Here is a 13,114-nt window from a genome sequence, read left to right on the forward strand (position 1 = left end):
CCAAACCTGGCTGCTTAACCCCACCCTCAGTTCCCACTAATCCTTCCTTTGGTGATGATGACATTATGGGATTTGTAGTCCTTGGTGTCTTGGATCTCTTTGGTCTGGGGTGGAGGTGGAGTCCATAAATCCTATGTTTGTGGAGTTCATTCAGGACATCCTTCCCCCATCCCCAAGAGTAAACTGAGAAGATCTTCAGGATATAGTTGAAGTTAAAAAGTATGTTAAGCAGTATATACATCATTTCCCCATTTGTTTGTAGTATAATTTTTAATGGCTGCAGATCTAGTTTTCCTCTTTTTTAAAAGAAAAAGGTAGGTTTTTTTAAAATAGTATTTTTTAAAGAAAGAAAAGTGAGTGTGCATGTTTTTGTATGTATAAGCATAAGAAAGTCTGAAGTATTTGCAATCGCCTTAGCACTAAATTTCTAGCTAGTGGAATTGTGAATTCTTGTGTTTTAAAAAAATTCTTATATGTAGTCAGGTTGTTTTTTTTCAATAAGTATAAAATTTATATAATCCACTAAAAGAATGTGGTCATTTATTTTTTTAAAGTATTGTAGAAATAGTAAATGAGTTTAATTTTACAGTATCAACAAGTTTTTCTAAGTCAACTCTAATAAACATTTTTTTGGCTACAAAAACAAAATCCAAAAAACGATCTTTCACATGTCCATCTGCAGACAAATATAACCTCTAAAAAGTATCAAACCCCAAAACAACTTTGTGTTGTTCATTCTTGGGAATGAACTCTACAGAGCCAGTCTTTCCATGTGATTCTGAAAATATGTTTTTTAACACCTGGAAAGAAATACATCTAACATTAATAATCTGAGGTATGACACTTTAAGGGAAGACATTTTCAGTTTTTCTGCACTGTTTTACTTTCTAGTCGAGGCAGACACTGCTTTTATAATTAAAAAATATGTATCTTTCTGGCGAAGGGGTGTGAGTTTGACATTTAATCGACAAGACAGACATTCCTAGATACGAAAGATCTATGCAGCATAAGGAGCTCCAAATCTTCACATAAGTTTCAAGATATTTCAAGATATTTCCCCCATTTTTCACTTTTTAAAAATTTGAGATATAGGGTCTTCCTGGTGGCACAAGGGGTTAAGAGGCAGCACTATGAAGCTATCGCCAGACCCTGCAGCATGAGTTTGATCCCCAGCTGGGGAACTAACCCACATGGCAAGGTGGACCTCTCCTGTCTCACCCGCTGCTCCCCTCAGCAGCCTGTTCTGCTCCCTGCTCTGTCCCTAGTGAATCCTCTCACCCCCCTATACCTCTGGCCTACACCCCAATTCTTCTATGCATAAATAAAAACAAATCTTTTTTAAAAATTTGAGATATAATTGACATGTTGTAGTATTATATTAGTCTTAGGTATTCACCATGAATTTTTTTTTTTTAAGATTTATTTATTTATTTATTTATACAAGCACTGGGTACAGTCAGAAGCGTGGGAGAGTGAGCGAATTCACCAGAGCCAGAGCGGGGAGCAGAGCAGGCAGAAGGACCGAAGTACACTGCTGAGGGGAGCAGTGGGCGGCAGGAGAGGTCTGCGCGCCATGCGGGACCCTCCTCTGGTGGCCGGGGAGCAGCTGGGGATCGAACCGGTGCTGCAGAGGCTGCGGGCAGCTTCGCAACCCAACGCTCAACCGCTGTGCCACCAGGGAGGCCCGTTCACCATGATTTGACATGTGTATATATTGTGAAATGATTACCATGATAAGTTTAGTTAAGGTGCATCATCCTGTTTGTTGCAATTTTTTTTTCTTGTCATGAAAAATTTTAAGATCTCTCAGCAACTTTTAAATATGTAATACAGGGCCTCCCCTGGTGGCGCAGTGGTTGAGCGCTGGGTTGTGAGGCTGCCGAGCCTCTGCAGCGCCAGTTCGATCCCCGGGCAAGGGTCCCACAAAAATAAATAAATAAATATGTAATACAGTATTATTAACTGTAGACACCATGCTTATAATACTTATTTTCTTTTTTTAAAAGTTACTGTGAATATATCTTTGCCTTAATTTTAATATCTACGCTTCAATCACATTACATTTTAAAGAAACCCAAAGCAGTGCTCTAGTTCAGTCTAATCAAATTTTATATGTAGGTCAGATTCTTCTTACATGTTTTGGAAAGACTGCCATCCATGAACTGATTCTTAATGTTTCTTTCCAGTTAGGCCCAGCTGGGCCACATGAAACTATTTCTTTCCAATAATTAGTTACCTCAGTGTGAAGCCTTCCTTAGGAGTATAGAACTAGAACTTGGAACAATCAGTGGCAGAATATATGCCTCTTCCTAACTGACCCGATGAATGCAGTTGTTATGTACATACTTAAATGCCTTAAGGTGATTTAGAAGTAGACAGAATAATCATTTCCTATATTACTTCAAGAGGAAACCAATAGTGTTTTTTTTTTTTTTTTTTTTTTTTATTTATACAAGCACTGGGTACAGTCAGAAGCGCGGGAGGGTGAGAGAATTCACCAGAGCCAGAGCGGGGAGCAGAGCAGGCAGAAGGACCGAAGTACACTGCTGCGGGGAGCAGCGGGCGGCAGGAGAGGTCTGCGCGCCATGTGGGACCCTCCTCGGGTGGCCGTGGAGCAGCCGGGGTTTGAACCAGCACTGCAGAGGCTGCCTGCGGGCAGCTTTGCAACCCAGCACTCAACCACTGCGCCACCGGGGAGGCCCCCAATAGTGTTTTGTATTAATTAAGCATTTGCTTCTTAACCATGTTTTTAATTCTCACGTGGACAGTAGGATAACTTTTAGATGATGTGTATTCAAGTTCTATACTATGAATGTGGGAGAGTGATGACTTCCTTCAATTATGTTCCAAATAATGTAATTTTTCAGAAAGTAAATGGTTTTGTTAGACATGAAAAATAAAGTGAAAAAATTTAAGTTTTTGTATATTTACTATTCCTATTATTGACTTTATATACTGAAGAAGCTATACCCTTCAATTCCTGACTTGCCCAATTGTTAAAAATTGTCAGTTGCCTCATAGATGGTTTCATTTAGTAGTAATTCAACCATTACTGCATGAAATAATTGTTTTCATTATGTCCAAAACCCATGTTTGTTATGATCTAAGATAATTAGATTCAGAAATATACATTGATATAAAATCTAGTATTGACCCTGGTTGATTAGCCAGAAAGTGCTGATTTGTTTAGAAGTTTTTACACTTTGAAAGATGATCTTGGTATTAAGAATATCAAGTTTGGAGAGAAGCATGACTTTTTCTAGGATTCAAATTGGGTTTGGAACAGTATTGGTAATTCTCTAATTCTTAGGTTGGGTAGCAGGTTCATTATTATTTTATTATTATGCCTTATGACTTACATTTTCATAATGTTATTTTATAAATATCAACTATTAATTTTTTAAAGAAGCTAGATCAGGTGCTTAGAACTAGTTTAATCTATGTTCACTATTCATTATTCAACATGTTTTTAAATGATTTGGGCAGAATTAATGACAAAGTATTTTGTGTCCTTAGAATGTGAATGAAAAGTACAAAGTATAAAACCTGCCCCACCCCCCACCCCCTACCCTCACCCCTTTCTGCCAGCCATCTAAAGAATAGTGTCATTTTTCATCCTCTTGCTTGTTTTTCCCAGGTGGTGGCCGGCCGAGATCTGCAATCCCAGGTCCGTGCCACTGAACATCCAAGGCCTTAAGCATGACTTAGGGGACTTCCCTGTGTTCTTCTTTGGTTCTCATGACTACTATTGGGTGCACCAGGGCAGAGTATTCCCTTATGTTGAAGGAGACAAAAGTTTTGCTGAGGGACAGACAAGTATTAACAAAACCTTCAAGAAAGGTAAGTTGGAGGATGTTTATAGTGGCTCAAAACTGAGTCTCCAGGATGATTTCTTGAAACCTCCTGATGTGCATATAACATGTTTTTGGGATTGGAGAATTTTACCAGGGATTATGATGCAAATTTCCAGTCATATTAAAACCATGCAAGAACTCAGCCAATTAAAAATTCTCCAATTAAAAAAATACATACTTTGCTATTATGGAAAGTGTTTTAGTCATCTTTCTACAGACATGGAAAACTACTCTGGCAGTAGTTTTCTTAAGTGAAGCTCTTTTACCACAGAAGAGAAGTAAAATCTTCCTATGACAAACGTTACAAGTGTTTGTGCAACAAGTAACCAGAAAGTTTGACTTACTGGGTAAAAGAAAAATGACTGGTAAGTCTAGTACTAAGTGAAAAGCTGCTCTTTGATTCATTTGGAAGCCTCTGATCATTGAAATAGGACCGCTTCTCTGAGGCAGCAGCTGGGAGCGTAATAGTTTTCAGTTATAAATGACTTATATCCTATTTTGAACTATTTACCCTATTCTGGTAGAAATGGCTATTTCCAGAATGTAACTTTATTTTTTTTTTATTTTTTATTTTGTTAAAGATTTATTTATTCATACAAAAACCAGGGTACAGGCCAGATGTGCGGGAGGGTGAGAGGATTCACCAGGCACAGAGCAGGAACCAGAACAGGCAGACCGACTGAAATACACTGCTGAGGGGAGCAGCAGGCGAGACAGGAGAGGTCTGCCGCGCCTTGTGGGTTGCTCTGTGGTCGGCGCGGATCAAACCAGCACTGCAGAGGCTGCGGACAGCTTCACAGCACTGCGCTCAACCACCTGCACCACCAGGGAGGCCCTCCAGAATGTAATTTTAAAAAGAAGACCTCAGACCAGATCAGTGCATTGTGAAGGCAGTATAAAACTAGTCTTCTAACAGGTTTTATTTTATTTGTTTTTCTGGTATTTATATACTTACTTTGGTCTTGTTGGCAGCACTGGAAGAAGCTGCAAAGCGTTTCCAGGAATTAAAAGCACAACGAGAAAGTAAAGAAGCACTAGAGATTGAAAAGAACTCAAGAAAACCCCCTCCCTACAAACACATCAAAGTAAGTTTTTACCCATGAAAACACTGGTATTTGACAGGAAAGATAAAATGCATTCATCTCAGTATTTAGAAGGCTCTTTTTTGATTTGTGGAAACTCTTGTTAATTATCACCTAATCCTCTGTAAAACAACTGAGAACATTTGTTGGAAGCATCAAATGGGAGCCATAGCTGCTATCCTCTGTGATGAGTTTTTTGATAAACCCTGTCAAGTCTAGGAGCAAAATGTTTAATGTTGTTTTGGGGTTGTGCACCCAAACCAATGTGTGTGTGAGGGGAGTTCCTCCAGGCAGTTCTGGACATCAGCAGGATGTCTGAGAATTCCACTTAATTCTGATACTGTATACCTAGAGATAGTATCAGATTCCATCTCTCATAAGATCCCCCCACTTCCACCCACTCCAGCTGCCAGTAGCCAGTAGAAGTTCAGATTTTCCCTTGTGCCCTCTCCTGGGCACACCAATCTCTCAGTATTCCATCAACCCAGAAAGTCTCTGAATCCCTCTGTTTGGGTTTTTACGGCAGCTTCATCACATAGGCCTAATTAATTAAATCACTGGCAGGTGGCGATTAAGTCAATCTGTAGCCCACTCCCTTCCCTAAAAATCAGAGCAGTGCATAAAGTTACAACCCTCAATTCAGGGTTGGTTCCTCTGCAAATAGCTCTCTGACTGGCCCCCCACCCCACCTCCCCCAGGTGCATCCAGAAGTCACTTCATTAGCATAAACCCAGTTGTGGAAAAAGGCTTGTCAGGAATAAAAAGGCACCCATTTCACTGTTATGGCTTTGAAGTGCTTTCAGAAAGTGAGAATAAGAAACCAAATACTATGACAAAGGATGTTCCCATAACTCTTTATCACTTGGGAAATTACAGAATGAAGGGTTTTGGAAGCCAGGAGTCCTGAACCAAAGATTAAAATTGACCAAAATACATTTCTTAGAAATCATAGTATCGCAGATGTGAAATCTTATTCTTGCTCAACTAGATTATTCTGCAACTAAATGAGAATATAGATATTTAACCCCTTTCTTCCAGCGAGCCCACAGTTGTTTTCAGTTATGAAATTTCCATTAAAGATGAAAAATGCACAAGTTAAATGAGAATTCACACCAGGTTTTTTTTTGTTTGTTTGTTTATTTGTTTTTTAAAGATTTACCTATTTGTTTACACAAGCACTGGGCACAGTCAGCAGCACAGGAGGGCGAGAGAATTCACCAGAGCCAGAGGGGAGAGCAGAGCAGGCAGACACAAGAACCGGGGTATAGGCCAGATGCGTGGGAGGGTGAAAGGATTCACCAAAGACAGAGCAGGGAACAGAACAGGCAGACCAACTGAAATACACTGCTGAGGGGAGCAACGGGCATGGCAGAGGTCTGCCGCGCCAAGTGGGACCCTTGCGGGCTGGCAGGGATCGAACCGGTGCTGCAGAGGCTGCGGACAGCTTCACAGCACGGCACTCAACCGCATGCTTCACTAGGGGAGGCCCCACACCAGGTTTTGATATTTTTGTCAACTAAAAAGACAGTTATTTTTCCTAGCTTATTCATAAGGAAACAAAAATTAAGATGAATACCCTTTTACACCACAAGGCAGAGACAGGGCCAAGAATAGCATGGATGTTTCTTATGTCCTGGTGTTAATTCTTCCCTCTCATTTCTGGCTTGTTTCCTAGGCTAACAAGGTTATAGGAAAAGTCCAGATCCATGTTGCAGACCTATCAGAGATTCCCCGCTGCAACTGCAAGCCTGCTGATGAGAACCCTTGCGGCTTAGAATCTGAGTGCCTGAACAGAATGTTGCAGTATGAGTGTCACCCGCAGGTATGCCCAGCTGGAGATCGATGCCAGAACCAGTGCTTTACAAAGAGGCTCTACCCTGATGCAGAAATCATCAAAACGGAGCGAAGAGGCTGGGGCCTCAGGACCAAAAGGAGCATTAAGAAGGTAGCATGGGTCGGGGATAGGGTGGAGGTTTGTATAGTGGGTGGGAGATAGACTAGAATTATGCCTCTTAGAGATGCTTCAGAAGGGGTGAATCACATAGGGAACTATGGCAACCTTTGAAAGGTCTCACTTGGCACTTCTTGGGCAAAGAAACTGTAGGAGGAGTTAGTAATAAAATACACAAAATTTGGGTATTAATGATCAGTCATAAAAAGGACAGGGGACATTGGACATTCTCTATTTGAAATTATTTTTTACTTGGTAAGCAAAGTAGATTAAAAGACTCAGTAAAGGTAAAATTAGTGTACTGGGACAGAGACTAGCAAACCCAGGACTTTGCTCCAACATCATAACTCACTGGTCATGAACTCATTACCCAGTCACTAACTACCCTAAGCCTCATCTTCATCTCTGAACTGGATATTATAATCCCTGCCCTAATGCTGTAAAGAAAAAATAAAGATGTTAAAGTGGAGAGCTGATGACAGGGATTGTTATTTTAAATGAATTGGTTAAGACAAACCTGAGGAGGCCACTTATTTTTGTACCGTCAACAGGGAGATAGACACTTCGGAAAGATGGACTCTTAATCACCACTCATCCTGCCACCCTTGTCATATTTTATTATGACTGTATTCAAGGGGAGAGGATCACAACACATTAGTACCAGGAGGCAAGGATCATGGGAACCATTTTAAAAATCTGTCTGCCACCCTTGGGTTTCAAAAGAATAACTTTTAACTATAGCATGGAGATTTTACATTAATGGGGGACGAGTGACAAAAGGAGACCATGATTGTTCTGGAGAGACAGAATTGTGGCATGGACAGAATTTACTGATATATTGGCTGTGTGGATTGAGTTGTTCACAGGTCATCTGCATTGAGAATGTCATTTTATACTATAGTGCAAAAAATCTTAATACTACTTTAATACCATTCATGTTACACATACAAATTTTGCCTATGATTTCTGGAGCATTTTGAGAGCCATCCTGAAACCAGTTAGATATTGTGTCAACACCATTCAATGGTAATTTTATTTATTCTAAAATATAATCTGATTTATTAAATTAATGACATAATGAAGAGAAAAGAAAGCACAATCCAAATTATTCTTACCTGTAACACTTAAGGAACTGCTAATGTAGGACAACTGATATTTTAAAAAATAATTAGAACTATGCAGTCGCTGAAAAGCATACTCATGAAGACTTGGTAATAACCTGGAAAAAATTTTCGTACATTTAGGAGACTACAGCCAAATTTGAACTGAAGGAACACAGACCCCATCTTTTCACACACAAATTCCCGAAAAGACGTGTCAGAGTCAGACAAAGTGACTTCTTACTGTGAAGAAGTTTCTTTTCTGGAAATGAAAAAATACATATTAAATATACTAAATTATATTAAATATACTAAAATACATATTAAATATGCTAAATTACAGCCTGCTTTATTGCCACAATCTTTTAATCATTCTAACTTTTTTGTTTTGGAGGTAACTTTGGTTTACATTATATATGATTGAGAAGTATAGGATCACACCTCTTCAGATATTTGTTACCACAAACCACATTCACCACCAAGGAAAAGGGAGGCTAATTACCAACTGGTAATAAATCACTGTAAGCCATACGTCCATTTATGACGGCATATAACCAGAATCAATATAAGCCCCGGGTCACAGTGGTAATTGTGTACATGGAATTTAAGCACGTATATAATATAATCTAGAGCAACATGTGTTACTAAAATCGCCATGATTGTCATCTTCAACATTCACCTGGAAAATAACTGGCTCTTGTTGACCTGGTTGTTGCCACAGCTTTAAGGATAGGTTTCTAATATTTTTTTGTCCTTTGTTATTTTTGGTCTCGATTGAATTCACAGTTAATGATTTCAAGTCAATAAGCAACTCTTTTAATCTAAAGATGTGTCGCTTTTAGGGCATGTAAAATATTTTCATCTTTACTCATGATGGTGTCAAGTTTATGAGACTTGTACTCATGTTTGGTAACAACACTTAAATTTTTCTATATTCACTCATTTTTATAGAATAGTAAGTATCGAACATAATAAATGTTCTCAAGCTTTTAAAGCCACAGAACTATTTTTTCCAAATAATATCTTACTTTGAATCCTACTATGTAAAAAAAATGAAGTAGAGCTGATTTGTTTGAAATTCTCAACAGATTTCCATTAAAAAAAAATTACCGTAAAATAGCAATGCTAGGAGGCAATCCAGCCAAATATCGACAAAATCTTCTCTCCGTGAAGGCAGTGATACCATATAACTGCATAATTTAGATAGCCCATCAGTGATATCAGAGTCTAAACTGGATGTTGGAAAAGCCATTTAAGCCTGACCACACATAAAATACAAATGTGTAGAACCATCCGATATCCTTCATGACAAAGGATTGGAAGGGAAAAATAAAGTGTCCTATTAGGGTGTTTCAGTTATAGATGAAATGTTATTCTTTTTCTAACCTAATTATCATAGCTTGTACAATCAAAAAAAATGGGAGAGAAAAAAATCAGAGGTCAGCTTTTGTGGTGATCATTCCCCAGTTGAAGCAAGTGTGTAGGCACACTGATTCCTCATTGACCTCACTAGCAGCAAGCTGTCAAGGGAAAAAACTGATGCGTGGGAAGTTAGTTTGATTCTTTCCAGTTTGACCCATTAACTTCTTTTCTCTTATTACAGAAGTAATGGTCTTTTTACTCTTGTTAATAGGGAAAAAATGAAATATTTTTATGAACATTCTTTTGTTCTTACTAATTTACAAAAAATCAGAAATTATGATATAATACTTCTCCTTAGAATACTGGTATTTTCTAATATCAGTTCTGTGATGCTAAGAGCTATGAGAAGGGATAGTGAAAATTTGTGTGTATGTGAGGAATAGAGTCTGATAAAGCAAAAAGCACATGTATTTATTTCCTAAGACATTTCTTTTCCTCAAAAATTTATCAGTAAAACTGATGAATCCTATAGATAATATGATTGTTATAGATTGAATCAGTCATGTTTTCAGGTAAAAGGGTTAATATTTATGCATTTATAAACACAAAATATATGCTGAGAATGTACAATGATATAGAAACTCTGGAAAATAGTTTGGCAGTTTCTTAAAAAATTAAACATGTACTCAACATATGACCCAACAAAACCAAAAACTCTTACCAGAATGTTGATACCAGTTTTATGTATAATAGCCAAAATCTGGAAACAATTAAAATGTTTCTTCAGCATTTGACAAGATGCACCATCCATTTGTGATGAAAAGTTTTAGTAAAATGGGGATAAAAGGAACATACCTCAAAATAATGAAGTCCATGTGTGACAGACTCACAGCTAACAATATCCTCAGTGGTAAGAAACTGGAATCGTTTCTTTTAAGATCAGGTACACAGCAAGATGTCTACTCTCACCACTACTATTTAACATAGTATTGGAAGTCCTAGATAGGACAGTTAGGCAAGAGAAACATACAAAAGAATCCAAATTACCAATGAAATAACTGCCATTATTTGTAGGTAACATATTAATACACATAGAAAACTTTTAAGACTCAACTTAAAAACTAATAGAAACAATAAATCAGTAAAGTGACAGGCTACAAAAACAACATATAAAGTTCTCTTGTATTCCTAATGCAAATAGTAAACTAGAAGAGAAAGAAATCATAAAAACAATCCCATTTACAGTAGCAGCAAAAAATACTAAATACCTAGTAATAAATCTAAAAAAGGAGGTGAAAGATCTATTCAGTGAAAACTATAGAACATTGTTAAAAGAAATAGAAAATGAGGAAATGGAAAGATATTCCATGCTCATGGATTGGAAGAATTAACATTATTAAAAGTCCATATAAGGGCCTCCCCAGTGGCACAGCAGTTGAGCCCTGGGCTGCGAAGCTGCCCACAGCCTCCGCAGTGCCGGTTCCATCCCTGGCCGCCGGCGAGGGTCCCTCATGGTGCACAGACCTCTCCTGCTGCTCCCGCTGCCCCTTAGCAGTGTCCTCCGTCTGTCTGCCTGTTCTGCTCCCTGCTCTGGCTCTGGTGAAATCTCTCACCCTCCTGCACTTCTGACTGTACCCTTGCTTGTATAAATAGATAAATAAATCTTTAAAAAAAAAGTCCATCTAAACCCAAAGCAATATATAGACTCAATGCAATCCCTATCATCAATGGAATTCTTGAAAGAAATAGAGCAAACATTATTGAAATTTATATGGAACCACATAGACCTCAAATAGCCAAAGCAATTGACAAAAAAGGAATGACGGGCTCATGCTTCAAACTATTGTAAGACTATAGTAATAAAAAGAGTTTGGTATTAGAATAAAAATAGACTCACAGGCCACTGGAATAGAATTGAGAGCCAAAAAGTTTACCCACATTTTTATGGACAGTTAATCTACGACAAAAGAGCCAAGAATATACAAAGGGGAAAGGAAAGTCTCTTCAAATAGTACTAGGAAAATGAGAGCCACATGCAGAAAAATTAATTTTTCTGCATTTTCTCACACTATACACAAAAAATTAACTCAAAATGAACTAAGGTCTTGGAGACAAGACCAGAAACCATAAAGTACATAAGAAGAAAACATTCCATGACATTAGCTTTGGGGGTTATGTTTGGGACTTGACTGCAATGGCAAAGAAAACATGCAAAAATGAATGGAATTAGATCAACTAGAAAGCTTCTGTACAGCAAAAAACTATCATTAAAACAAAAAAATGCCCTAATGAATAGGAGAAAATATTTGCACATCATACATCTGACTAGGGACTGATAACCAGTATCTATAAAGAATACATAAAGCGGGCCTCCCCGATGGCGCAGCGGTTGAGCACTGGGTTGCGAAGCTGCCCGCAGCCTCTGCAGCGTCGGTTCGATCCCCGGCTGCTCCCCGGCCACCGGAGGAGGGTCCCGCATGGCGTGCAGACCTCTCCTGCCGCCCGCTGCTCCCCTCAGCAGTGTACTTCGGTCCTTCTGTCTGCTCTGCTCCCCGATCTGGCTCTGGTGAATTCTCTCACCCTCCCGCGCTTCTGACTGTACCCAGTACTTGTATAAATAAATAAATAAATAAATAAATAAATAAATAGATAGATAGATAGATAGATAGATAGATAGATAGATAGATAAATCTTTAAAAAAATACAAATAAAAATAAACATGGACCTCATTTATTTAAAAAAAAAAAAAGAATACATAAAGCAATAAAAAGCAAGCAAAGAGCCCAATCAAAAAATGGGCAGATGAGCTAAATAGATAGTTCTCCCAGGAGCACATACAAATGGCTGACAAGCATATGAAAAAAATGTTCAACATCACTTACCAGGAAAATGCAAATCAAAGGCACAATGAGAGAGCACCTTTTACTTGTAAGAATGACCCATTAAAAAAAATAGAAAAACAAATGTTGGGAGGGTGTGGAGAAAAAAGGAATCCTCATATACTGTTGGTGGGAATATAAACTGGCCCACCCCTGTGGAAAACAGTATGGAGTTCTCTCAAAGCATTAAAAATAGATCTACCATATGACCTAGCAATTCCACTCCTAAGTATCTACCCAAAGAATGCAAAAAAAAAAAAAGAAAAGAAAAGAAAACACAATTTGAAGGAAAGTTCATTGCAGCACTATTTAAAAAAAAAAAAGAAAAAAAATCTCTTGTCATTGGCAACAACATGGACAGAACTGGAAGGGATTATGCTAAGTGAAATAAATCAAAAAGTACTGGATCCTTTCATGTGGAATATAAACAAAAGCAAAGGGGCTGATTAGACTATTTATAAAACAAACCCTAGAAATATAACTAGAATTAAGGCTGCTGGAGGGGAAGAGAGAAAGAGGGTATGGAGAAAGCAGTGGCCTACTGCCCTAGGGTAAAGGATTATGGGTGCCTTGATGTAGTGATGTGGTAACAGACATCTGAGTAGTAATGAATCTGTACAGTAGTGTAAAGCAGTGTTACCTCAATAAGGGGAAAAAACGGTTTTTCAGTAGGTGAATGATTTAAATGAACTGTGGAATGTCCATACTTGGGAATACTATTCATCTATTTAAAAAATTGAATTATTAATAACATACAACAAATGATGGATCTCAAGGGAGTGAGGCTGAGATTTTTTAAAAGTCAACTGGCAGGTTATATACCACACGATTCCACTTACAGAACATTCTCAAAATGAGAAAATTATAGAGATGAAGAATAAACTGG

The 13,114-nt window shown here is 38.2% G+C and overlaps 1 protein-coding gene across 1 annotated transcript in view; it reads left to right on the forward strand.

The window, feature by feature from the left end:
- The window catches only part of NSD3 (nuclear receptor binding SET domain protein 3), a gene marked incomplete at its 3' end in the record, with an annotated part of 66,633 nt that overhangs the window by 47,625 nt on the left and 5,894 nt on the right, over nucleotides 1-13,114 (forward strand). Inside the window, exons 16-18 of the mRNA XM_084232837.1 lie at nucleotides 3,638-3,840; nucleotides 4,827-4,939; nucleotides 6,612-6,881. Coding sequence (XP_084088963.1) covers nucleotides 3,638-3,840; nucleotides 4,827-4,939; nucleotides 6,612-6,881 — 586 coding nt within the window. The remainder of the gene's footprint in view (nucleotides 1-3,637; nucleotides 3,841-4,826; nucleotides 4,940-6,611; nucleotides 6,882-13,114) is intronic.

The sequence above is a fragment of the Talpa europaea genome, assembly GCF_964194135.1.
Source record: "Talpa europaea genome assembly, chromosome: 4".
NCBI classification, from domain to species: domain Eukaryota; kingdom Metazoa; phylum Chordata; class Mammalia; order Eulipotyphla; family Talpidae; genus Talpa; species Talpa europaea.